The sequence below is a fragment of the Oncorhynchus kisutch genome, linkage group LG22 (assembly GCF_002021735.2).
Source record: "Oncorhynchus kisutch isolate 150728-3 linkage group LG22, Okis_V2, whole genome shotgun sequence".
In the NCBI taxonomy this organism is placed as follows: Eukaryota; Metazoa; Chordata; class Actinopteri; order Salmoniformes; family Salmonidae; genus Oncorhynchus; species Oncorhynchus kisutch.
Window position 1 is genome coordinate 42153479 of NC_034195.2, and position 26759 is coordinate 42180237.

At 42.7% G+C, this 26759-nt stretch overlaps 1 protein-coding gene across 1 annotated transcript; it reads right to left on the minus strand.

The window, feature by feature from the left end:
* Positions 1–1859: 1859 nt before the first annotated feature.
* On the minus strand, positions 1860–24768 carry syt9b (synaptotagmin IXb). Its single transcript, XM_020457039.2, has 7 exons — positions 24284–24768; positions 17561–17924; positions 16918–17458; positions 4899–5019; positions 4445–4616; positions 3754–3883; positions 1860–2545 (listed from the first exon to the last, which is right to left on the minus strand). The coding sequence occupies exons 1-7, from the start codon at positions 24429–24431 to the stop codon at positions 2471–2473; spliced, it is 1551 nt and encodes a 516-aa protein (XP_020312628.1). The 5' UTR covers positions 24432–24768; the 3' UTR covers positions 1860–2470.
* Between the last annotated feature and the right edge of the window lie 1991 nt (positions 24769–26759).

Genomic DNA, 26759 nt, shown 5'->3' on the forward strand with positions numbered 1-26759 from the left:
AACAGAGGTAACTCTGGGTCTTCCATTCCTGTGGTGGTCCTCATGAGAGCCAGTTTCATCATAGCGCTTGGATTTTGCGACTGAGCTTGAATAAACTTTCAAAGTTCTTGAAGTTTTCTGTATTGACTACTGACCTTCATGTCTGAAAGTAACGGACTGTCGTTTCTCTTTGCTTATTTGAGCTGTTCTTGCCATAATATGGACTTGTACTTATAACTCTTATACCAAATAGGGCTATCTTCTGTATACCAACCCTACCTTGTCTCAACACAACTGATTGGCTCAAACTCATTAAGAAGAAATTCCACAATTGAACTTTTCACAAAGTACACCTGTTAATTTAAATGTATTCCAGGTGACTACCTCATGACGCTGGTTGAGAGAATGCCAAGAGTGTGCAAATCTGTCATCAAGGCAAAGGGTGGCTACTTTGAAGGATCTAAAAGATTTGTTTCACTTTTTTTTGTTGGCTACTACATGATTCCATATGTGTTATTTCATAGTTGTGATGTCTTCAATATTATTCTACAGTGTAGAAAATATTAAAAAATCAATTAAAACCCTTGAATGAGTAGGTGTGTCCAAATTTTTGACTGGTACTGTATTTTTCAACTGGCTGTGAGGTTTCACAAAAGTTCTGAACCTTTCCATCCTCATAGTTCCTGCAGATTCTAAATAAAAAAATGTTGATTTTTACTAAGAGTATTATTGATCGATTGACTATGGCTTTTCAAATCACCCAGCAGTGCTATTTGCAGACTAAGTTTTAAGTAAATGTTGAGATTTTTCAGCCATTCCTGAACCTGCGACCCAAAACAAGCTACATCATATGGGCAGTATCAAATCAAGTGAGCTAATAAGTCTCTCTTCACAGCAAAATCTGCAAAGCTGGGATGATTGTATTCCCCATAAACACAACATAATATTTTGTATAATCATTTAAATAATACAACTCAAAGTTTTGAATCAGGTGTTGTTTTGTGTATTTTCTTTGTTGCATTTATTAAGTATCCCCATTAGCTGCTTTGTATCAGTTCATAAACCATGTGCCATGGAATCAGCATATCGGAAAAAATCTCTTCCCAACTATTTAGCAACCTGTATGGCACAGCTGTAAATTTGTTGGTCTTTAAATGGAACTGGTATACTTTTTTATTTATAACATTATTATTATTATTATTATTATTAAACATTTTGGTCTTTAATGTAGGGTAAGGAACTTGTCTGTCGACTATCTCCCCCTTCGATTTACCTCCATTTTTGCGGTAATGCTATAATCAGTTGGTTGTCATTTTTGATAGAGCAGACATTTCTATATATTTTTGTTAGCTCCATGTGTGACACAACCCCACCTCGTTACTGTTTGTTTGGCTGTCAACAGTCTTGGCATCCGTCATGTGTGTCAATGTCTGTGGCCAGTTGGGGACTTATAACCCCCAACCCTCCAACCGCAGGTGTGAAGAGAGTGGGTTTGTGGGGAAAAGTGTTCAGGACAGGCTCTAAGGCCTGTGTGTCTATTTTATTTTTTCTTCCTGACACAGCAATTCACTGTTGAGATCGTAAAATCACCTGTGTGGTAAACTTAAATACTTTTTTTGTGGATTGTCCATCTGTAGATGCTCTACGAACTAACTATCCACTGACCCTAGCCTTAACCTTTACCCGTATTCTAAACCTGATGAGAACTTGTTCTCAACTAGCCTACCTGGTTAAATAAAGGTGAAAAAAACCTAACCCTCACAGTAGCCTTAGCATGCTGCTTATCAACAGATGGTCATACTATCCTCAAACTATCTGTAGAGCATGTTGTGTCAAAGCTTTCTACAAGTATGTGCATTCTTCAGTATAATCACTGGAACTACTATAGAAATATTTATTTAGTAACATCTGAAAGGACAATTTACATACTAAGTCTTAGTTTCATGGTACATTTTGTGTTTACAGTATGCTAGTATTTCACATGTAATCAACCAAAGAGCATTAGAAATGACAATATTACAGGGAAAAAGAAAGAACCCATGCACTGTACCCAAAGAACAAATACCAATTCATTGTAACAATGTGTGATAAACAAGACATAAACAAGACTATACAGTTACCTCCCAACTGAAACTGGAACACTTTGTTGCGATTTAAACAAATAGTACTAATGAATGGCCACTGGACATGCAGTTTACTAAATATGGTCCCCCATGCAAGAATGTCATGGAGGCACAGACTCTGCGGTGGGAGCACATAGGGCTGGTTTCTCGGACATGGTTTAAGCCTGGTCCTGGATCAAAAGCACTGTTAAATGGAGATTCTCTATGTAGCATGTTTCTTAGTACAGGACTAAGCTAAATCTGTGTTGGGGAAACTGAGTGTAACATCTACCATCAGCTTAATGCTCTCTCCTACTCTTTTGATGCTGAGACTCTGTTTATCCTCTTCTTCACCACCCTGTGCTCTCCACATAATAATAATAATAATATCATGGTGAGGGAGGAGTCTTCAGAGAGTTGGTGGAACCGCCCTGACTTCCACCTGCAGTCCCCTGGCCCACCCACTAGAGAACACAAAGATAGGAGACAGAAACACAGTCAGAGAGATGAACATAACAACCAGGCTACAGTATATGAGGTCTAGGAATACAATGGGCAGCTGAATTGCACGAAGAGGAAAGATTCAGAAGTGAAATCTAATTTCGGCAAATGGAAACTAGGAAGCTGAAGTCACATAATGCACTCTGAAGATTTCATTCGTTTTACACAAACATTGTCCTCTGTGTGTACGGCCCGGCCCCCCTTTGCGTTCTGTTGTGCCGCTGTCCACAAATCAATTGTCACGCACTGTGCCTCTGCAATGCCATGCTCCGTTTCATAACAACACTAATTCAATGTTTCATAACAACATTAATGCTCCGTTTCATAACGACACTAATTCAATGTTTCTACTTTTACAAGACCTCCAATTCAAACCGCAGTTCCTTTAACAACTAGCATGCATTTTCCAGCTGGCATTTAATAGCTTAAAAAGGATGGATGGATGGATGGGGAGAGAGAGAGAGAGAGAGGTCAGGTTTGAGCACAGTTTAAATGGCTGTTTTAGAGAGAATATTAATAAAGAGGGTGTGGCCTGGGATGTGAATTATTGATGACAACTGTCTGTGGTCTTGAGGGTCAGCGAGTCTTGCACAAAGATTTCAAAACACCAAGGCATGAACAGCCGCCGGGGGAAATAATGAAAAGTCAAGTGTGTGTGCGTGTGTGCGTGCGTGTGGTTGATGGGTTAAGTAAGCTTCCGTTTGGTTCTAGTGAATACACCCCAGGTCTGACTGTGCAGCTACAATGTTAGTCAATGACAGGCACTTCGGTTATTTCACTGTGTTGCCTGCATGACTGTAAATATGTACATAGTCCAGGAACTGTTTCTGGTCAATTAATGAGGGTGGAGGAGTAGTGTTTCTAAATAGCTTAGTGAATGAAGCCTCTTCCTCTCCAGCTACATGGATGGATTGTTGTGTTTATGGCACATCAAGTCAAGTAGACATTTATGTTGTGTAATCCCGCTTGTCTTTTATTGTCCCTATACACGCTGGAGAAGGAGAGCTCTATGGCTTGTTGTCTACTTCCCTTTGAGATGTGTGGTCATAATGTCAAGGATAAAAGAGTCTTTCTTCCATCAGTATACACATTGACTCCCATAGAAAGACGGACGGGCGGACATACAGTATTAATGGATTGACACACACACACACACACACACAAACTGTACCTCTACTAGGGGGTGCCAGTGGGCGATGGGCTTGCGGGGGTACGACAGCATCTCGTTCCAGTGTCCTCGACCCAGGCTCTCTGCCTCGTTGCCCACCCTACACACTCCAATGATCTCGTTGTGACCTACACTGTGGGATGGGGGTCACATCAAACATACAGTATCATCAAAACCTTCTGTTTCCATACATGCACTCCCATTCATGTTTGTGTTTAAAATCATGTGGATTTGTGCTTGTCTACACATTTTCACTTAATGATAATAAAAATAATATCGTAAGTATGTCTTACAGAATAAAAGGCCCTGTAGGTTTGGTGTCCTGTCCAACAGCGTGTTCTTTGGTGTAATAATTATAGTGATGTTTGGCAGATTATATCAACTCCTTATATCATTTACTCTGAACAGCATCGGGAGGCAAGGAGTCTGTACTCGGTTTTCTCCAGGCTTGTTCGTCAACCTTTTCGTTTTTTTTATTAATGTTGTTTTCACTCTCTCTCTATTGAACTGGGTTAACAGAATGCCAGCTGCTTTCCAAACCCATGAACAACTAAAACGTGTTACACTTAGGGAGGCTCAGCTATGTGTTTGGATATGTCTGATATACTGTTTTCATTGCAGTACAGAAACTGCTGCCATAACGATAGGGGGGTTCAGTTCATAGAAGCTTTGCAAAATGTTTTCATGTATTTACCGATCGTAGTCCATCACTGCTATTAGGAGACTGATCTGATCAATGTTCTCAGGAGGGACATCAAATACTATGGCTTCGTTGTAGACTGGATTCAGAGTGTTTCGCTTGGTGGACGTTTTCCTCTTCTTCAATCTCCGTCCCTCACACATCAAAGACACCTTCACATAGGGATCTAGAGAGAGTTGGGACACAGGGAGGGAAAGGGTCAACTCAAGGAGTAACATGTCCGCATTAGGCCTCTGGTCAAAAGTACTGTACTATACAGGGAATAGGATGCCATTTCGGATGCAGACATGGCCTCCTCAACAGTCACGCTACGTTGATATGTTTTGTCATGCCTTCTGCTCATTGGCCAATGTTATTAAAAGACCGGGAGACAGAAATTACAATTCCATTTGATATATTACCCTGTCATATTAGACTAGAGCCCCAGTCCCCACATGGTTGACCCTACCTGAGGCTCCAGTGATGTCCATGGCTTTGAGGTTCCTAGCCTTGATCATTGTGATGGTCAGCCTTCCAGCCGTTGGTAGGTAACACAGGGAGAACATGAGATCGCCCAAGTCCACATTGTCCTACAAAGCAATGAAAAATGTTTAGTAACTGAATGTCTCACGATGTCACCATACATTATAGCTCTGGCATCCCTGTTAGAGATTCTGCTGGTTCACAGTGAACCGTGTTTGAGTTAACAGGAAGAGCAGCACTCCAATTATCACCTTTGAAAATAGATTTTCTGTGAGAGAGTGATGCGTTCGTCAGACACCAGCATCGCTCACAAGGTTAGTTACCGGCAGGGAATATGGAGGCCACGAGTCTCACCTCCAGTTGAGGCATGCACCTCACAATGGTAGGTAACCCTGACAACCCTGTTAATCCTGTAGGTTTTAGAAGGTGGGAGCCCACTCTAAATAAGCAGCATCTTCAGGCTTGGCTAGCACTAGCCTGACATCTGAATGAAGCTTTGTGTGAGTGCGTGTTTGTGTGCGTGTCACGAGGTTGGTGGTACCTTAGTTGGGGAGGACGGGCTCGTGGTAATGGCTGGAGCTGAATAGGTGGAAAGGTATCAAATACATCAAACATGTGGTTTCCATGTGGTTGATGCCATTCCATTCCAGCCATTATTATGAGCCGTCCTCCCCTCAGCAGCCCCCACTGGTGCGAGTGTGCGCCTTAACCCTTAGCTCTACAGGCGTGTTATAACAGATCATTCCCCCTGTGTGAAGGTTCCTGTCAGCAGGCCCCTGGGCTCAGTGGGAGGGAAGCCCCATTATTCTGCATCAGCAGGAAAGGTCAGTCCAGCTCTCCACAGAGAAGCGCTCATTATCAGGACTGACCTGGTCACCTCCTGCCTGGTCAGTGGTCAGTCCCAGTATCACACACACACAGCCTCCCTGAGAAGCTAGCTAGCTCACACTCTGCTGGAGCTCTGTTGCCAGGGATATCCGGCTTCTCTGCCTGGCTGTCATGGCTCTGACAAGCCCATCGTCAATATTGGCAACTTGGTTTAGTTCCTCATATAGCACACTGTGTTCTCTATGGAATGGGTTTTACTAAGGGAATATGTTCACTGATGAAGTAACAGAAGTTTGAATATACTGAAAGGCAAACACAGCTCCATTTATGCTCATTGCTCACTCAATGATGACGGACCTGAATTGGAAAATGAATGCCTGTAGGAATAGTGTCCCAAAATGTGACTTCAAAAGTTAAGCTAAAAGTTTAAGAATAACATGCTGTCTGATGTGCTACATTATTCTAATGTGCTGTATATGAAAAATGCATGTTGCTATAAATGGGTCTCAACTCTGGTAGTTAATTACTTTGATGTTCCATTTCAAAGCCTCTAAAACACCTTGCATCACATCCACCAGAGATCAATGGACATGGTTGCTAAGGACACTAATAATGTATGCTGTTTATTGTCTTGTTCTTTGTGCATTGTAATTCATGTCCTGTCCTGCAAGGAATGTGAATGATTTTGGAGGTTGTTGTTGCCTTAATTTTTTAGACCATGACATTGATAGGGAGTTTGAAAAAGGTCAGGTGCCATGGTGGAAAATGTCAAATTGGCACATCCATCCAAAGCATCAATAAGTGTTCTTTCTGGATGGTTGTAATGGCAGATCTAATGCAATCTACTGTATCCAAAACAACATTAGGGCGCGCTAATACTGCTCTCTGGCCCGTGTCCAATATCACTATCAATTGAATCAAACAAAGGAGTTGATTTATCAAGGCTGTCAACATAGGGCAAGGAACCACAGTGACCTCTAACCTACATAATCATCAGTCCACACTTTGCAATACCGATATGGTCACTCAGAACGCACAGCATGAGGTTTCCATCGTAAAGTGGTACAAATCACACACAGACATGCTCGGCCTCTGTGTGTGTGTGTGTGTGTGTGTGTGTGTGTGTGTGTGTGTGTGTGTGTGTGTGTGTGTGTGTGTGTGTGTGTGTGTGTGTGTGTGTGTGTGTGTGTGTGTGTGTGTGTGTGTGTGTGTGTGTGTGTGTGTGTGTGTGTGTGTGTGTGTGTGTGTGCGCGCGCAGAGGCCGAGCATGTCTGTGTGTGATTTGGAGAGGAGAGATTAGGGGTGGAACTATATAACCCATCCCTCTCAGACTAAATAATCAAATGAACCACTTCCATCTGCAGACTATAGCATAACAGTCCTCTCTATTCGTTGATGCACTTCAATCAAGTCAGTGGTGGAATTATGGTAACTTGTGGTCTTTCCATGAAATTACACTGGAGCTCTAAAGGCCCCCAATATGGCTGAGTGAGAATGCTGGCAGTCTATCTTCTGTAATTATCCATCACCCTGGGATCTCGCTCTCTCTCTTTTTAAAGGGCCTCTTAATAGACAGGGTGTGCTGCTACCATGTTAGTAGAGAGAAACCGAGGGAGACAAAGGGAGATGGAGAGGGGAAATGGCTTTGCGATAGCCGGCGTGTGTAAGACCATGTCATCTTATTACAACATCAGACAGTAAGTCAGCAGTTGTGACCCACTGTGGAACGACATGATTCCCCACTTTAGCTGTGCTACCCTGGGCTGCTATCTGCTAAATGTACACTGACAGAATCAGAGTAAGCTAACACATTAGAACCACCTAAGGTAGTACTCATGTTTGACTAGTTAACAATAACAGAGTTTGGGATGATTCTGTTGTCATCTTGTGAATAAAAGATTCTTAAAGGCCCAATGCAGGCGTTTTATATCAATATCAAATCATTTCTGGGTAACAATGAAGTACTTTATTTATTGAGCAAAAATGACTTAGAATGGGGAGGGGAAAACTGGAGTAAACTGAAAACTCTCTTTGTTATTGGTCTATTAACGAATTTACCACATGGTGACGCCACTATGGAAAGCCGAAACTTCCGCCCATGCAAACCTGCTGATTAGAAGGTCCTGTGTAGATTGTATTTTCAACCAGCAACTATCAGGAAATAACACTGATCCAATTTTTGGTAACACTTTGTTAGGGAAGTCCATCTGTAGATGCTCTACATCAGTAACATTTCAACTAACTATCTACTAACCCTAAACTTAACCATTATCCTAACCCTACACTTACCCTTATTCTAAACCTAATCCTAACCGTAACCTTAACAAGCAGTTTCTTATTAACGCTACATATTCGTTGCCAAACCCACTGGCTCCAGGTCATCTATAAGTCTTTGCTAGGTAAAGCTCCACCTTATCTCAACTCAATGGTCACCATAGCAACACCCACCCGTAGCACGCGCTCCAGCAGGTATATTTCACTGGTCATCCCCAAGGCCAACATCTCCTTTGGCCGCCTTTCCTTCCAGTTCTCTGCTGCCAATGACTGGAACGAATTGCAAAAATCACTGACGCTGGAGACTTATCTCCCTCTCTAACTTTAGGCATCAGCTGTTAGAGCAGCTTACCGATCGCTGCAGCTGTAGTGTTAATTGCAAAATTGGAATTGCTTCGCCACTATTGGCCTATTTATTGCCTTACTTCCTTACTTCAGTTGCACACACTGTATACACATTTTTCTATTGTGTTGACTGTACGTTAGGATATGCATATTCTTGGTACCATTTGAAGGAAACACGTTGAAGTTTGTGGAAATGAGAATTGAATGTAGGAGAATATAACACAATAGATCTGGTAGAAGAAAATACAAAATAAAAAAACTACTATTTTTTTGAAATGCAACAGAACAGGTCCTACATCTATGCACAAGATGGCAGCAGTGTATGTGCAAAGTTTCAAATGGATAACTTGAAGTATGAGCAAACTACATGACATTTAGTGTGAAGTCACCCAGGTATAATTGGGCAAATAGTGAAGGAGGCATTCACATTCATATAAAAATTTTCTGCTAGGATATCGTCAAATCTGTATACTTGGACTTTGATTTAGCTTCTCCAGTATTAGTAGCCATATTATAAGTTCAACATTTGCAAAACAACCAGTTTTCATAACTTCATAACTCCATATTCTTAGAATTTTTGTTCAAAATGAAAAGGCTTGATGTCGCACAAGGTTAGCAGCTACATTTTGCGACAGATACTGGGTTTCCAGATATTCCCGTAAAGCCCAGCCCATTGGCTATCTAGCTAGCTTTGTTTGACCCCGATTTGGTGCTTATTTGACAACGTTACAGTCGATCAAGTGAAGACCGCCCGCATCATCTGCGTGCCATGAAGGAGTCGCTCTCTGAACAAATCTTGTGGCCTATAGGATATACTACACCCCTAATGATATAGTAAAGTCTGGTTACATTCTAGGATCTCTGAGGAATACATACGAACGTGATTTGACTGATTGAAACAATGTTTAGGGTTAGATTTTCCCAGATTCCTTTCTTTGCAAATTGAATGAGTGGAAATACAAAATCGATCGTGCATGCTATATGGACCTTTTTAGGATATGAAAAAGGATTTTATCTAACAAAACGACACTATCTCTGTTATCTCTGGGACCCTTTGGATTATAAATCAGAGCAAGATTTCCAAATATAAGTACACATTTCACCTTCAGAGGTGAATTTATCAAACCTATCGTGGTGAAAAAGTGTTTTGTTGTTAGGAGCTCTCCTCAAACAATAGCATGGCATTTTTTCACAGTAATAGCTACTGTAAATTGGACAGTGCAGTTATATTAACAAGAATTTAAGCTTTCAGCCGATATAAGACACTTATGTACCGACACTTGTTGTTTCTCTAAAATCTGCGATGGTGACACAAGGCGCTGCACAACGGGACGCCTATCCCTAAGAATTAAATAAAGGTGAAATAAAAAATAAAGATAGTATGACCATCTGTGGAGCATCTACATAGACTATCCAAATAAAGTGTGACCAAATGTATAGTGTTTCATCAGCTGTTGTACAATATTATATAAAACACAGAAAACTGAATTTTGACTGCACTGGGCCTTTAATACTCAATGAACCTTGTGGGAATGTGAACATGTAACTTTCGTCGTTGGGAGAAAGAGAGGAGGACCAATGCGCAGCGTGGTAAGTGTTCATAGCTTTTAATTAAGTACTAGAACACTGAACAAAACAATAAATAACAAACGAACAGTCCCGTAAGGTGGAAGACAAAAACACTAAACAGGGAATAACCACCCACAACTTAAAAGTGAAACCAGGCTACCTAAGTATGGTTCTCAATCAGGGACAACGATTGACAGCTGCCTCTAATTGAGAACCATACCAGGCCAAACACAGAAATCCCAAATCATAGAAAAAAGAACATAAACTACCCATCCAACTCACGCCCTGACCATACTAAAACAAAGACATAACAAAATAACTAAGGTCAGAACGTGACAGAACAACATTTGGATGTGTTGCTTTTCAGTGGTGACAGGTCTTCTCTCAGCAGTTGGCCTAGTAAATCATCCTGATTGACCTTTTCCTCTTCCCTCTGTCATTCTCTCAACCTGATAAATGGATTGCCCTTTACGTACTTTACTCCTCAAAATATTTATATTACTTACTTAATTCTCTTCATTCCTGGAGGAACATAGGGCCTGAATATATTTATAGATTACCTTAAAATACGAAAATGAAAATGCAGAGCTGCATCACTCTCATAGGCCTAGATAATGCCTTAAAGCTGGAATCAATAATAGTGAAACTGCCAAGTCCGTTTGCGAAGTTACTGCAAACAATGAACACTGTTTTTTTTCTAGCTCGTTCCAGTCACTACCTGCAGCGAACTGAAAAGACGAGCGACCTAAGGATGTGTGTGCTTTGGGGACCTTTAACAGAATGTGACTGGCAGAACGGGTGTTGTATGTGGGGGATGAGGGCTGCAGTAGATATCTCAGATAGGGGGGAGTGAGTCCTAAGAGGATTTTTAAAATAAGCAACAACCAGTGGGGCTTGCGACAGATATACAGAGACGACCAGTTTACAGAGGAGTATTGAGTGCACTGATGAGTCCTATAAGGAGCATTGGTGGCAAATCTGATGGCTGAATGGTAAAGAACATGTAGCCACTCGAGCACCCTTACCTGCCGATCTATAAATTATGTCTCCATAATCTAGCGTGGGTAGGATGGTCGTCGGAATCAGGGTTAGTTCATCAGCTGGGCTGAACGAGGAGCGATTACGATAGAGGAAACCAAGTCTAGATTTAACTTTAGCCTGCAGCTTTGATATGTGCTGAGAGAAGGACAGTGTACCGTCTAGCCATACTCCCAAGTACTTGTATGAGGTGATTACCCCAAGCTCTAAACCCTCTGAGGTAGTCTTCTTGCCAAACCATATGACCTTTGTTTTGAAGGTGTTCAGAACAAGATTAAGGGCAGAGAAAGCTGGTTGGACACTTAAGAAAGCTTTTTGTAGTGCATTAAACACAAAATCCAGGGAGGGGCCAGTTGAGTATAAGACTGTATCATCTGCATATAAATGAATGAGAGAGCTTCCTACTGCCTGAGCTATGTTGTTGATGTAAAAACTTCTTAGGGCTAGGGGTCCTGCTAGTGGGACAACTTCCAGTTAAACTGGAGTGCGCGCAATTCAAATTAATAATCATAAATAATATGGATTTTAAACATTTATGTACATATAAGTGTCTTATATCGGCTGAAAGCTTAAATTCTTGTTAATCTAACTGCACTGTCCGATTTACAGTAGCTATTACAGCGAAAACATGCCATGCGATTGTTTGAGGACGGCAACCCACATTAAAATATTTTTCCACCGGCACAGGTTTCATACATTCACAAATAACGATTAAATATGACTTACTTTTTGAAAATCTTCCTCTGATTTGTCATCCAAAGGGTCCCAGCTATAACATCTAGTGTTGCTTTGTTTGATAAAATTCTTCTTTATATCCCAAAAAGTCTGTTTAGTTGGCGCCATCGATTTGAGTATTCCACTCGTTCAACATGCAGAGAAAGGAATCCGAAAATCTACCCCTAAACTTTGTTTCAACAAGTCAAAATAGGTTTCTAGTTACTCCTCAGATACCCTAAAATGTAATCAAACTATAATATTTCTTACGGAAAGAAGTATGTTCAATAGGAAACCGATTTTACCAGGTGTGTAATGTCTTAATAGCGCGCGCAAACACAAATTTCCAAGACTGTATCCTTCTGCTAAAACTGATATTTCTTATTTGTTTTTTAAGTTACAGGTCTTGAACATAGACTGCTGACACCCTGTGGAAGCCATAGGAATTGCATCCAGGGAGCTAATTTTCAATATTACCTTTCTATTGAATGGTCTCTCAAAATAAAAAATTCTGGTTGGTTTTTCTTTGGATTTTCTCCTACCATATCTATTGTATTATTTTCTCCTACATAATTTAAACATTTCTACACACTTAATTGTTTTCTTTCCAATGGTACCAATTATGTGCATATCCTGGCTTCTGGGCCTGAGCTACAGACAGTTTACTTTGGGCACGTCATTCAGACAGTAAGTGGAGAAAAAAGGAGCCTAGTCCTATTAAGAAGAGTGTGGGGCCTAGGATTGAGCCTTGGGGTACACCCTTGGTAACAGGCAGTGGCAGAGACAGCAGATGTTCTGACTTAATAAACAGCACTCTTGAGAGAGGTAGTTAGCAAACCAGGCCAAAGACCCCTCAGAGACACCAATACTCCTTAGCCGGCACACACACGGCCACACAAGTTCAAGTAACAGACACATCTCAGCATGTTCAGAGGAGACTGCGTGAATCAGGCCTTCGTGGTCGAATTTCTGCAAAGAAACCACTACTAAAAGTAAACCATCTGCAATGGATCATGCCACACAGTCATTCTATTAATCAAAAATCTTATCTAATTACAATATGTCCCAAGTTGGCTCAGATCAGTACTATTGAATGTTGTAGCTAGGACACAGATTACTGCGCTCTTTGTAATCTTTGTTATAACAGCCCAACAATTAATGTGAACCTGAAGAGGCTATTGGTCTTCTACTGAGTTCTAGAATAGATTAGTTAAGCTGTGTCTAATTAATAGTGTTACCAAAGTGGTAAACAGTAACAGGTCCCAGATCCAGATCCTTCATCTTCCTGACAGGATAAACCGCCATTGATCCTGTTCTATTGTCTAACAGTTCAATTCAACACTCATAAAGGTGGCTGTCTGACCTAGAGGCTTATAGAGACCAAGTAAAAGGTTTGGAGCTGGTGCACTTGTATGGGTATTTGTATCTCTCTCTGGCCCTGGAAGGTGTGGGATATGGTAAAAAAAAAAACATTTCAAACATTTAGCATTACTTGTAATTTATGTTATCAAATAAGTAGGTGGTGTGTAACATTTTTTTCAAACACTATTCTTGACCTCCTTACTCTTCATGCGATCCTACAGTTTTTGTTTATGGAGATGTAGCACTTTAAGGCCAAATGTGATGCCAGGTTACAGCTTTTATGTTACATATGGGATGTTTGAAACCCAACTTCACCCTGAGGTATGATTTATGCATGGACTAGTGCTTGGACTTCTGATGTCCCATGCTCTGTTCCCAGGGGGGCTGGCCCAGTTGGCTGAGTGGCTGTGTGTGTGCGCGTGTGTATTTGTGTACATTATGTTTGTCTACATTATGTCTGTGTGTGTGTGGCCGTTTGTGTGTGGGTACTTGCTTACACTTTAAGGCAAACCTATGGCTTCCAAGTGAGCTCACCCGCATGACACAGGGTGTAGATGTAGATTTTCTTACTTTTTTTTATCTAGGAAGTCGCCAAGCTTGACATTCTCTGAGAGTCAACATGTGAAAGTCTGACCTGAGGAAAACTGTGAAAATATCTACTCTAAGTGTCACGCCCTGGTCTTAGTATTTTGTGTTTATATATTTATTTGGTCAGGCCAGGGTGTGACATGGGGTTATTTTGTGTTGTGTTGTGGTATTGTTTTTTTTTGTATTGTTCGTTTTCATCGTTATTAAAGATGTCTCGATTTAACCACGCTGGATTTTGGTCTGACTCTCCTTCGACGGAAGAAAGCCGTAACAGAATCACCCACCACACCCGGACCAAGTGGCGTGGTAACAGGCAGCGACAGCAGAAACAGCGAAAGGAGGAATGGACATGGGAAGACGTTTTGGATGGCAAAGGTTGTTACACTTGGGAGGAGATACTGGCTGGAAGAGATCGCCTCCCATGGGAACAGGTGGAGGCACTTAGGAGAGCAGAGGCAGCCGAAGATAGGAGCCGACGATACGAGGGAACACGGTTGGCAAGGAAACCCGAAAGTCAGCCCCAAAAACTTCTTGGGGGGGCTCAGGGAGAGTGTGGCAGAGTCAGGGTTCAGACCTGAGCCAACTCCCCATGTTTATCGTGAGGAGCCAAGGAGGAGACCAGAACCAGAGCCGGTGTTGGAGGTGAGTGAAGCAGAGACTGTGAAGGAGTTAATGGGGAAAGTGGAGGAGAGAGTTATGAGGGAGTTGCTAGTTTGGTGCTTTAGGTATGATATTCGTCCGACGGAGCGTGTTGGGGATTTGATGGCACCTGGGTCAGCGCTCCATACTCGTCCTGAGGTGCGTGTTAGTCGGCTGGTGAAGAGTGTGCCAGCCTCACGCACTAGGCCTCCTGTGTACCTACCTAGCCTTGCACATCCTGTGCCAGCCCTGCTCTCAGGCTCTCCAGTACACCTTCACGGTCCGGTCCATCCTGTGCCACCTTCACACACCAGTCCTCCGGTGGCAGCTCCCCGCACCAGGCTTCCTGTGCGTGTCCTCTGTCCAGTACCATCAGTTCCAGCACCTCGCACCAGGCCTTCAGTGCGCCTCGCCTGTTCAGCGCAGCCAGAGCCTTTCTCCTCTCCAGCGCTGTCGGAGTCTCCCGCCTGTTTAGCGCTGCCAGAGCCTTCCTCCTCTCTAGCGCTGCCAGAGCCTTCCTCCTCTCTAGCGCTGCCGGAGCCTCCCGCCTGTTCAGCGCAGCCAGAGCCTTCCTCCTCTACAGTGCTGCTGGAGTCTCCTGCCTGTTCAGCGCAGCCAGAGCTGCCAGTCTGCATGGAGCAGCCAGAGCTGCCAGTCTGCATGGAGCAGCCAGAGCCGCCAGTCTGCATGGAGCAGCCAGAGCTGCCAGTCTGCATGGAGCAGCCAGATCCGCCAGTCAGCCAGGATCCGCCAGTCAGCCATGATCTTCCAGATCCGCCAGTCAGCCAGGATCCGCCAGTCAGCCAGGATCTGCCAGAACCACCAGCTAGCCAGGATCCGCCAGTCAGCCAGGATCTGCCAGAACCACCAGCTAGCCAGGATCTGCCAGAGCCTACTACCTGCCTGAGTTTCCTCTCAGTACTGGGCTTCCTCTCAGTGCTGAGCTTCCCCTCAGTGCTGAGCTTCCCCTCAGTGCTGGGCTTCCCCTCAGTGCTGGGCTTCCCCTCAGTGCTGGGCTTCCTCTCAGTGCTGAGCTTCCCCTCAGTGCTGAGCTTCCCCTCAGTCCCGAGCTTCCCCTCAGTCCCGAGCTTCCCCTCAGTCGCGAGCTGCCCCTCAGTCCAGTGGGGTACTTGGTGAGGGTTATTAGGCCAAGGTCGGCGGCGAGGGTCGCCAATCAAAGGATGCGTTACAGGGGGACTAAGACTTGGTTGGAGTGGGGTCCATGTCCCGAGCCGGAGCCGCCACCGTGGACAGACGCCCACCCGGACCCTCCCCTATGGGTTTTAGTGTGCGGCCAGGAGTCCGCACCTTGGGGGGGGGGGGGGGGTTCTGTCACGCCCTGGTCTTAGTATTTTGTGTTTATATATTTATTTGGTCAGGCCAGGGTGTGACATGGGGTTATTTTGTGTTGTGTTGTGGTATTGGGGGTTTTAGTAGGTATAGGGATTGTGGCAGAGTAGGGGTGTCTAGCATAGTCTATGGCTGCCTGAGGTTCTCAATCAGAGTCAGGTGATTCTCGTTGTCTCTGATTGGGAACCATATTTAGGTAGCCTGGGTTTCACTGTGTGTTTGTGGGTGATTGTCCCTGTCTCTGTGTTAGTTGTCACCAGACAGGCTGTATTAGGTTTTCACTATTCCGTTTGTTGTTTTTGTATTGTTCGTTTTCATCGTTACTAAAGATGTCTCGATTTAACCACGCTGCATTTTGGTCCGACTCTCCTTCGACGGAAGAAAGCCGTAACACTAAGTCCGACCTTATTTAAAGTGACTGGCTGTGAATGGATTGATAGCTCTTAGATCTGTCTTTAATTTGCCTTCAATCTTCCACTAACCCTCTCCACGTCATACCATGAACTTTTAACAAGGCACACCTGTTAATTGAAATGCATTCCAGGTGACTACCTCATGGAACTGGTTGAGAGAATGCCAAGAGTGTGCAAAGTTATCATCAAGGCAAAGGGTGGCTACTTTGAAGAATCACAAATATAAAATATATTTTGATTTGTTGAACACTTTTTTTGCTTACTACATGATTCCATATGTGTTATTTCATAGTTTTGATGTCTTCACCATTATTCTACAATGTAGAAAATAGTAAAAATAAAGAAAAATCCTTGAATGACTAGGTGTGTCCAAACGTTTGACTGGTGCTGTATATATTTAACTGAGACTACAGCCCTGCCTTGAGACTGCAGACTATCTTCAGTGAGACTCCAATGAGACTGTAGAAGCCTTCAGAGCCTTCCTAACATGTCCAGTGAGATTCAATGGAACAATCGAAACCTTCAGTATGCTACAACTCCCTATAGTAATCCATGTAGTCCATGTGAATAATCTAGACAATCTCCAGCTCTGTATCCTCTCATGTAAAAGCAGCCTCTTTACTGCCAACTGAAATGTAGGTCACTACCCCATGTGTTTCCTGGTGTGATCATGTATTATTCACCCATCTAAGTATATTTTTATGTTAGCCTTCTTTTAACACCATGGGGGTGGTTCTTGGGGAACAGTGACTCTCCACTAAACTCTCTTAGATAATGTCTCCTTATTCACTAATTCATTAAGTCACAATTGTGCATTTATTGTTACTTGTCTATGTACCTAAGACAATATGAAGTGTATTGAGAGACATAAAGAGCTTAGCTTACCGAGGTGACGTACTGGATGTCCCTACAGAGTTTAGTCTCTCTGGGGAAGTCTGCTAGGTCCAGGAAGTTATCCACCACCACCTGGCCAATGATGTCGTGGCGGGAGAAGCGGTCAAAGTCGTAGACACTGAAGTGCAGTTTGCGTGTGGGCAGCTCAGTGTAGGCCACAGGGAACAGGAAGACCTCATCGAACACAGGGTTGAGGGTCTTGCGGTGAACCTTGGTCTGGTGCTTGGTCTTGCGGTCGGGGAGCAGGTAGATTTTGATATAAGGGTCAGAGGTTCCTGTGAAGTCCTTGGCCGGTAAATCCTGGGCCTTGTGGATCTTGATGATGAGCTGCTCCAGGTCACAGTCGAACTTGAGGATGAAGTGTATCCGGCCGCAGCTGTCGGCCCTCCTGCCGTCGTCCGTGTCCACGGAGTGCTGCTTATAGAGCTCAGGTTTGATCCGGCCCAGAGTGGCTAGGGACTCCTGTCTCTGGAACTGGCCCATGTTGAAGTCTGGGTTGGACAGGTTCATCTGGCGGCGGAATGAGTTGTGCCTACAGAGGGTAGAGAAACCAGTTATCATTAGCTATCTATAGACCTAATGCAACAGGGTTAGTTGAATTGCCTTGTTATTGTTTCTGTTTTGTGGGGCTGACCGGACAGAGGAGGTGGGTTCAGTGATCTGGCGCTGCACGCGGGCAATGTGGCGGATGTGGTTCTCCTTGGGCTTGGACTGGACCTCCAGGGCGATGTCTGGGGACGTGTGGCTGATCTTCATGGCTGACTCTGGTGCTAAAAGGCCTGAGGGCTCCTTGACACAGTCCTCACTGTATTCATTCTCCACCCCATCCATCTCCATCAGGACTGGCTGCTGGTCCCCCTGGCCATCCTTCAAGCCCTCGGGAAGGCCACGGTCGCACCATGGCACCCAGCACAGCTTCCATGAAAAGAAGAGTGAGACCCCGAAAAGAGCCAGGCCACAGGTGGTCACCAACAGTGACAGCAGGCTCACCGAAACATCTGGACAGACAGAACCATTGTGAGAGATGGAATTAGGGCAAGTCAGGGGTTAGTACAAAGATATTTTTTGTATTGATATCAACATATTATTTATGTTATTGACTTTTCTCTATATCTCTCAATGTTTTCCTCATCTTGATATTGCACAAAAATGTGTACTTTATCATAAACATCACTGTAAGGAAAGACGTAAGGACAATTTTATGGACACTGTCCTCTGGATTTTAAGACGAGGCCTGCAATTGTATCCATTAGCAAGGGATGAAAAACTCAGATGGGTTTTAGCAGGTTATAGAGTCCTGCTCAGTCAACATTAACTCATCAGTAAGTCCTCCCATCTCAAATGGCCTCTCACAGACAGTGAAAGGGAACAGTCTTTTGTCTGAGATGGAACACACCAGGCTATCAGTATAAGTTCCAGTTCTCAGAAAGAGCATCTCACTACCTGATGAATGAGCTCACCCTGTCTCTCTGTGGTCCCCTGTGGCTCAGTTGGTAGGTGCATGGCACTTGCCACGCCAGGGTTTGTGGGTTCGATTTCAATGGGAACCAGTACGAGAAAATGTATGAACTCACTACTGTAAGTTGCTCTGGATAAGAGCGTCTACTAAAATGTTAATGTAGTGTCTCCCCTCCCCAGTCATTGTGAATCAGGCTATACAGACACCTAGGGCTTTTGGTCCACAGTCAATAAGCCCCTGTCAGTGTCCTGCAACTGCCATAGCTTCCAATCAGATCTATTGTGTACACTGTCTCTCGGCCATACTTCCCTTTGATTATCTAGAGCAGTGGAGGGAAATGTAGCCTCATTTGGTGTTGAGTTATTCCTCCCACCACTCCATCCTGGTTGGGCTTTGCAGCTCTGCAGTACACATTCACAGTGTGCAGCCAGGGATCCATGGGCTCATTGGGCTGGCCCACATACTGCACTGGAGACCAACTGGGGCTTCTGCACTAAGCCATAGATAGATGGCATGCCCAGACATTGTGGGACCAGTTTTTGAGGATTCACTCATCTGGTTGTCTGCTATTTTGACAATCTTTGGTATGTTTAAATTTGGCTGTTCTAAAAAGAGAAGAAATCAAGGACACTATATGAGGAGTTTGGAAGCAGAATTGCTCTTTCCCTTGCTAATTGAATGTATGAAAGTTGTTGTCCCACCAAACTCCCAGCCCTCCTAGGACAAATCTGCTCTTCCTATCCTAAAACTGACAAGGTGCAATCAATATAATGTGCTCTAAATACCACTGCCTCTAATTAAATCTGCAGCTCAATTCATTACAAACACGACACAGGGTTAAAAACTTTCTCAAAGGAACACTGACTGACATGTTTAATTAGCACTGGCTTAATTATTTTAATTATTAATATTGTATTAATCAACCACCCAGCAACCACCCAACACTAGCACACACACACACACACACACACACACACACAGCCCAAATGTGTAGACATGCTGATTTCACATGTGCAAATCATTTTTTTAATAATTGTACATCCAGTATGTATAGGACTATGTGTATTCAATGTGCTGTGTAGGGGATATAATGTACTAATTAGGCAGCCCTGCTATGGTTGCGTTTGCTCATACTGTGGATTAGAGAACACGTTATGGTGGAACAACATGTGGTGCCCTTGATAGGGTCTATCCATATAAATGAATTGAACCTCTCTGATATTTCACACTGTAAGCATAATAGATCCTGTGTTCCATTTCAGACAGGCAGAAGCTCAGACAGGCTATGAGAGCAACGTGTGAAAACAGCTTTTAAAAGAAGCCAAGGTTAAAATGACAAAAAACACTACTACAATTCAAGATCCACAGTCTGTCAAAGAATGTGTGAAAGATTATTTATTTACAGTATGTCTGCTAAACTATCAAATTAGTTTCTGACAGTTTATGGAATCACACATTTTCTCACATATTTCAATACAATATTTTATAAACAGGTGTTTGAACCGAAATTATTTACCAATTGTCTTGTTCTGAACAGAACCATCATTTTTTTTGCTCAGTTCCACTGTTCTGACCAGAAAAATACAGTTCTGAACAGATTCGAACCCCAAAAAAGTATGTTTATATTGTTATTTCTGTTAATTTTTAAACTTCTGAAATCATAGCTCGACATGAAATGACTTCACAAATGGATAGAGCAGGTTTCTATGGAGCAGGGCAGGCTATCTACATGCAGTGGACAGACAAGTGTAGTGTAGGATGAGAGATGCAACTGAAATTCGTGGGTGAGGAGAGCACTGTGCATGATGCACTGGGCATCTTGTTGTTATGACATGCATTATCTGGATTAGGTCCACAGAATTGTACCTACAGAGGAGCGCTTCTATGAAGGAACTTTGGATGTCTTTGAGTTGGCTTAACTAACATTTTGACCAGAGCTAGCCCTTTATCATGACTCTCAGTTCCATTACATTACACATAATGCCACCTAGAGCTGACGAGAGCTAGACCAGAGCTAGCTAGCTAACTAACGAGCTTGTGTGTGCAAAGTAGCACCAGGGGCGTAGGCATGGGATGGAGCAAAAACAAAAAGAATATACATTATTATTACAAAATTACCCCCCACAGACTATGCTTCTGAGTGAGGGGGAGGGGCATCGGGAGGGTCAGGTAGCCTACACACACACTGGCAAAGATTTTCAGCTGTCAGGCATGAAGACACTGGAATAGGTTTCTGAGTGACAAAGTCAGGGCTTTGCATAGGTGCTTTGTTATGTTCTTTTAAGAAAAAAATCCCTGGAATGTAAAATAACATTATTACCAGTTCCCATGCTTTTTCTGTTCCGGAACAGTATAGATCACTTTTGTTCTCGGTTCTGGTTCTGTTCCTATTTTTATTTTTTATTTTATGGTTTTCGGTTCTGTTCCTTGAACCGGTTCCAACCCCTGCTTATAAATTATGTGTGTAAAAACAATCAAATGTAAAGGCACCAACAGTCTTGAGAAATACTATATTGGGAACTATTTTATGACATTCATGACATTTTTTACTATTTTTTTGCCAAACTTCAGGCCACTGTCCCCTCGGCCTCTCAACATCACAGGGAAAACATACTTACATCCTTGTGATCATCATGGATAGATCTTTATTGCACAGAAGATCATTTGTCTCTAGCATAAAGGTCAAAGGTTGATGTCAAGGTCAAATTGACTTCAGATGAAGTGTTGCTCATCACAGTTTATATGTGATCAGCACCATTCCTGTGCAGAAAGCAGCTTGTTTCTAGACCAAGGTTATATACGGTAGAACAATGTCAAGGTAAAATTGCGGGGGTCAAATTGCAGGGGTCAAATTGCGGGTCAAATTTACCCAGAACATCCATGTATGTCACTCATTTTGTATTAATTAATTAATTGTTTTACCAGTTTGAGAACCATATTTCGGAAAGTAGATGAAGGGTCATAGTGGAAAAGTTACGTAAAATAGTATTTCTGTTCTGGGTCAATTTGACCTGAAACATAAAGGAAGGGTTAAACAACGTAAATGTAAACAAACATTGCACAGCCTCAAAACATAGTTAAAACTGTATTTTGTTATATCATGGAGGCTCAGTCCTTGCATCCATAGCTCTGTCTATGAATTTAAAAGTGGCTACATTTCTCCAGCCCTAGTCTTGCATTGCAATACCTCCAGGGAAGCTACTCCAGCCCCATCCCTCAGCCTTTTACCAAAACAGTGGCGTCCAAAGTGTATCTCCTGCTGTTAGGGAATACATGTTTACTGATTGATCAATTATTACTGATACTTTGACACTTCACATGGATGCTGCATCAAAACCATTCACTTATTGCATTCAGTGGGTGCTAAAGTAACAATCAAGCTGACAAACCTCTGATTTAATCCTGAGATTTTGATGAAGAAATGTTGGATAATCACTAACATTACATGGGCTATAGCAAGAAAGATTAGATTGAGAACCACTGTGACGTGACGTTTAATGCAGGACGTATGCGGAAGACGGAGACCAACTCAGTGGTCTTGTGAGCCCTGAAATTAGAAGGTTGGGAGTTCGATCCGGAGCCGAGACATACAAAAGACTGTAAAAATGGGACCAAGTGCCTCTCTGCTTGGCACTCAGCATTAAGGCCCTGTGATAGAAAAGCTTCCTGTCCAGGGGCTGTGTTTGTACATCAAGCTGCCTCACACTACAGAAACAGGAGACAGGCATGAACATAAACATGTTCCTAAGAAGCTTTTTGAAGTGCCTCATTCTGTTGAGAGTACACTCTTGAAAAAAGGGGTTCCAACAGGGTTCTGCGGCTGTCCCCATAGGAGAACGCTTTTTGGTTCCAGGTAAAAACCCTTTTTGGATACAGGTAGAACTCTTTTGGGTTCCATGTACAACCCTCTGTGGAAAGAGTTCTACCTGGAGCCAAAAGGGGTTCTTCAATGTTTACTCCTATGGGGACAGCCGAAGAACTCTTTTTGGTTCTAGATAGCACTTTTTTTTAGGAGTGTAGGGATTTCATCACTGAATGATCACATTAGTTCTATATAATGTTTTATAATATTCATCGTCCTCACAGATCCGTACACATCCACAACACTCAGTAGGTTTTGATCTACTAAAGTTTAGATTTTCATGAAGTTGAGATACTTTGGCGATAAATGGCCCTCTGAGGGTCCTAGCTGCCCCCTTGTGGTCTCATTATAGAAGACTCCTACACCATACAGGCCTGTAGGCAGTGTGTCATATTGGCTCTCCCATTAGACCCATTGTGTTGTTTATATTAGTCTGCTACTCATCCATAGAGAGGGGAAGTCCAGGTTGTGGCCTTTCATTAAACAGTTGTCTAGTTCCTCTAGGGAAGCACACTGACTGTCATGGTTCAATAAACCTACAGCAGCAGCACCACCAACATTATGTCAATAAGTCACAATTGCAAAGGTGAGAGGTCATTTTGATATGGGGGATTGAGAGACTAGAGAGAGAGGGACCTTTAGAACCGATTGATTGTTTTTCCCCTAGAAGGGCTGCAGTAACAGATTGTTGGATCCACAGAAAGCTACTTGTTACTGACAATGCTATCCCACTGCCACAGAGAGAGGCTCTGTTAAGCACGAGAAGATTGTGTGAGAATCACAGAAAGAGAAGTTTCCTTAACCTCATCTCTGTCCTTGATGGATTTGGATGTAAATTACCAGAGGATGTCATATGGACTTTTCTCATCTGTCCATTGCCCGTAGGCATTTCATACCAGCAGTTTATGCAGCTTTATGGCCACTTATTTTCAGACAAAAAATCCTATTTGTAACTGTCCAGACCAGATTAGACTCTTTCCACAAGTGGGTCTGACCAAAACCAAAGCATCAAGTTTCATAGTGATCCTCTATTATTCAGATATGGATGGCAACATGGGAGGGTCAAAACTAGTTCCCACCCTTTCCTGGGCGGTTTGAATAGTTTTACATCTATAAAACGTTGCTTATGTGGAGCAACCTGCAGTAAATAGGTCACAGAGTAACCGGGAAAAGATCTGTTAGCAGAACTTCTGTAGAATCATGCATGTTTAATGGAATTTGTAACATGTTTAATAAACACATCAGTCAAGCCCAGTAGCTAACCTACGGTGTAACAAGAGACCTCACATACCACTCTGGTCTGTGACTTGATAGTGTGTGGTGGTTGGACTGAGGTACCAACAACATTTCAATTTGATCAATCATCACTATTTGTCACTTAAAGGTAATTTAGTTGTCAAACTCAATATACAGCTGAAACAAATAGTCAAATAGTCAAAAACAAACAGTCAAATTAACCTTTAGAATATAACACACTTAGAATAATTTAGAGTGCTGCTGTCACTGGATGGTTGTGTGACCCAGGGAGCAAGAACTTCAAAGCATTATGTTATCTGGGCAATGGTAAATGGGTGGGGCTCCTATCCCCTCCACTCTGTCAAAACACACACAAATAAAACGCTCCTTTTGTGCTGCTGTAGAGGCCTTGATGAACACAGGCAACCTCTTGAAGGATATTATAATTATTTTGTATTTAACCAGAGAAGTCACTAGCCTAAGTGTATGCCATTTGCCTAAGTAGTTTACATTGTTTAAAAGGAAATGCACTACAGACTGCTATCCAGTTCTGGATAATATTGAGATAGACTACTATGCAACACGTTTCTAAACCTCACTTTTCACTGGAAAAAAGTGTCTTGCAAAATGTTTTAAAACCGCCGAATGTGCTATTATAACGCTCTTTTCAAAAGTGTGGATGATTAAAACTTCTGAGATTGAGTAATTGAGACGTTTTAAATCTCACCATCCTGTACAACATCGATCTCATTGTTATAGCTAAATCAAAATGTTGTATTTCACATTATTGCACAACATACCTGAGTCTGAGTATCTCGGTCTGGCAAGATCTCGAAAATAGTATATGAAATCCACACAATTGTCGTTTTGCACTTCGCCCCTAGAACATAGATCCGACAGCAGTTCTAGAGCCTTTCGACAAATCTCGTCCTCTCTGTCTCCAGGCATTTCCCACCAGCATCCTTCTGAATGGAGGGGTTCTTCCGCAGCTCCACACCACTCCTAACGCCTATCTAGACCCCGATCTCCGGTGCCGGGAGCAGAGAGTCATCCCAAAGAGCACTTTTTGCATACACCGGCATCACGCAAGCGGAGAGTGGAGAAAAGCTTTATCCAACTAAGTTTTACTCTGAAATATTACTTTAGTTTGAATATAAAGTGTGGAAATATTGTGCCAGTTTGAATCCATCCACTGGCATTCGTTATCCTTCGTTGTGCGCTGTTCACTAGACTGTGGTGCTGAATTACGGAGCTGCGCTCGTCAAGGTCTTGAATGAATGGCTTTGACGGCGCTCAATTATTTCTCAATGCACAATGAATGTCCGTTCTGCCTACCCACCCCCCACTATTGTCCTCGTATTACAGAGCAAGTGATGGAACAAGCAATACAAACACAGACATTGTGGTAAAAAAATCTTTCAAGGTTTTTTGTTATTAAATGCTCAGTCGTGGATATTCAGTGTGATGAAGGATACGTTTAATGTTAAGTCTTCAAGTAGAGCTTTGATCATCTGACACTTTGTCTTTTTGTTACAGTCTACATCATTCTTGTATGTTCTTTATCCCTAAAGCAAAAACGTTTATATTCTGCTATGATTCATGCTTTCTCCAATAGTTTATTCTTTAGAACCCAGTTTGAAATCTATGTAAAATGTTGGTAACTTAGTGCTGTGTTAAAAGCCTCTTGACAAGGCCTTCAATTCAATGTTTTTGTTCTCAATGGACTTACATGGATCAAGAATGGTTAACAAATATAAAAACCCCACAACTCTATTCCCTCTGAGTTGCACAGTAATCCCAGCATTGATTTGTCACTTTGTAAAGCACCATGTCTGACCTTTAGTCTCTAAGCTAATTAGGGGAAAGGACAGTAAATGTCAGCTGGTTGTAAAATATGTAAATTAGCCTTTTTCATGTACCCTAGCTATTAAACATGTAAGATATGAAAGAAATAACTCTTATAAAGGTATTCACTTCAAAAATGTCATACATTTCTAGGGAAATATGCTTTTCATTCTCCAGCCTCTGCTATATGTTTTTTTTTTTTTCATGAACCGCACTTTCCTAAAGGCCTACATTCTACTTTATCGAGAAGCCTTGGTTATCAGTGCTAACTAGAGATTCTGGGTTCGAGTCCAGGCTCTGTTGCAGCCAGACGCGACCGGGAGACCCATGGGGCGGTGCATAATTATCCCAAATTCGTTTAGGTTAGGGGAGGGTTTGGCCTGCAGGGATGTCCTTGTCCCATCGCGCACTAGTGACTCCTGTGGCGGGCCGGGCACAGTGCACGCAAACACCGTTGCCAGATGCACAGTGTTTCATCTGAAACATTGGTGCGGCTGGCTTTCGGGTTAAGTGGGCATTGTGTCAAGAAGCAGTACGGCTTGGTAGGTTGTATTTCGGAGGATGCCAGCCATGTACATAGGCTGACAGTACTGTACGTGGCCTTCAGATTGCAGGCCTGCATAGGACAAAGGCAAAGTAGCTAGCGACGTACTGCTCTGTCATGGGCAGCCTATCTGTCTGGAGAAGGTGCTTTCTGTATCCATAAGTGTCAACATACTGTATCTGTCATTTGAATGGTTTGAATCCTTTAACTCTAATGTGATTTGTGGATTCAAATAAAGTATTTAAAATATGTTTGTGTGTGTGTGCCAGCTGTTCGTGTGTATGTGCTGTAGAACCCATTTCCACAGAGGGTTCTACTGTATATGGCAGAGGTTCCCACCTCTGTCATCCCACCTCCGCAGAGGTTCCCACCAAGTCATTGTTTTATAAGTCACAAGTAAGTCTCAAGTCTTAGCACTCAAGTCCCAAGTCAAGACAGGCAAGTCTCAAGTCCTAAACATAGAGTTTTAAGTCCAAAACAAGTCATAATGTGCACTTCACCAAATGTAATACCATTTCATATTTTTAACAAGAGTAATAGTTAGTATATTACATTTACGCAAATCATGAATGCTTTTAAAAATATCTATATATTTATTACTTTCCAAATAAACGTTATATTTCCATGAAATACATAGGTAGCCATAAGACACCCCGCCATAATGATCGCTATGGAGCGCAATCGGGCGATGTAGGCTTGTACACAACCACCCAACCTTAACACACACACACACACACACACACACACACATCTTTATGTTTGAAGCCTGAAATGTGGCAAAAGGTCGCAAAGTTCAAGGGGGCCGAATACTTTCGCAAGGCACTGTATATTAGCCACGACTTAATGTTATTTGTGCAGCTTCAAATGTGAAACAAAGTTGGAAATTG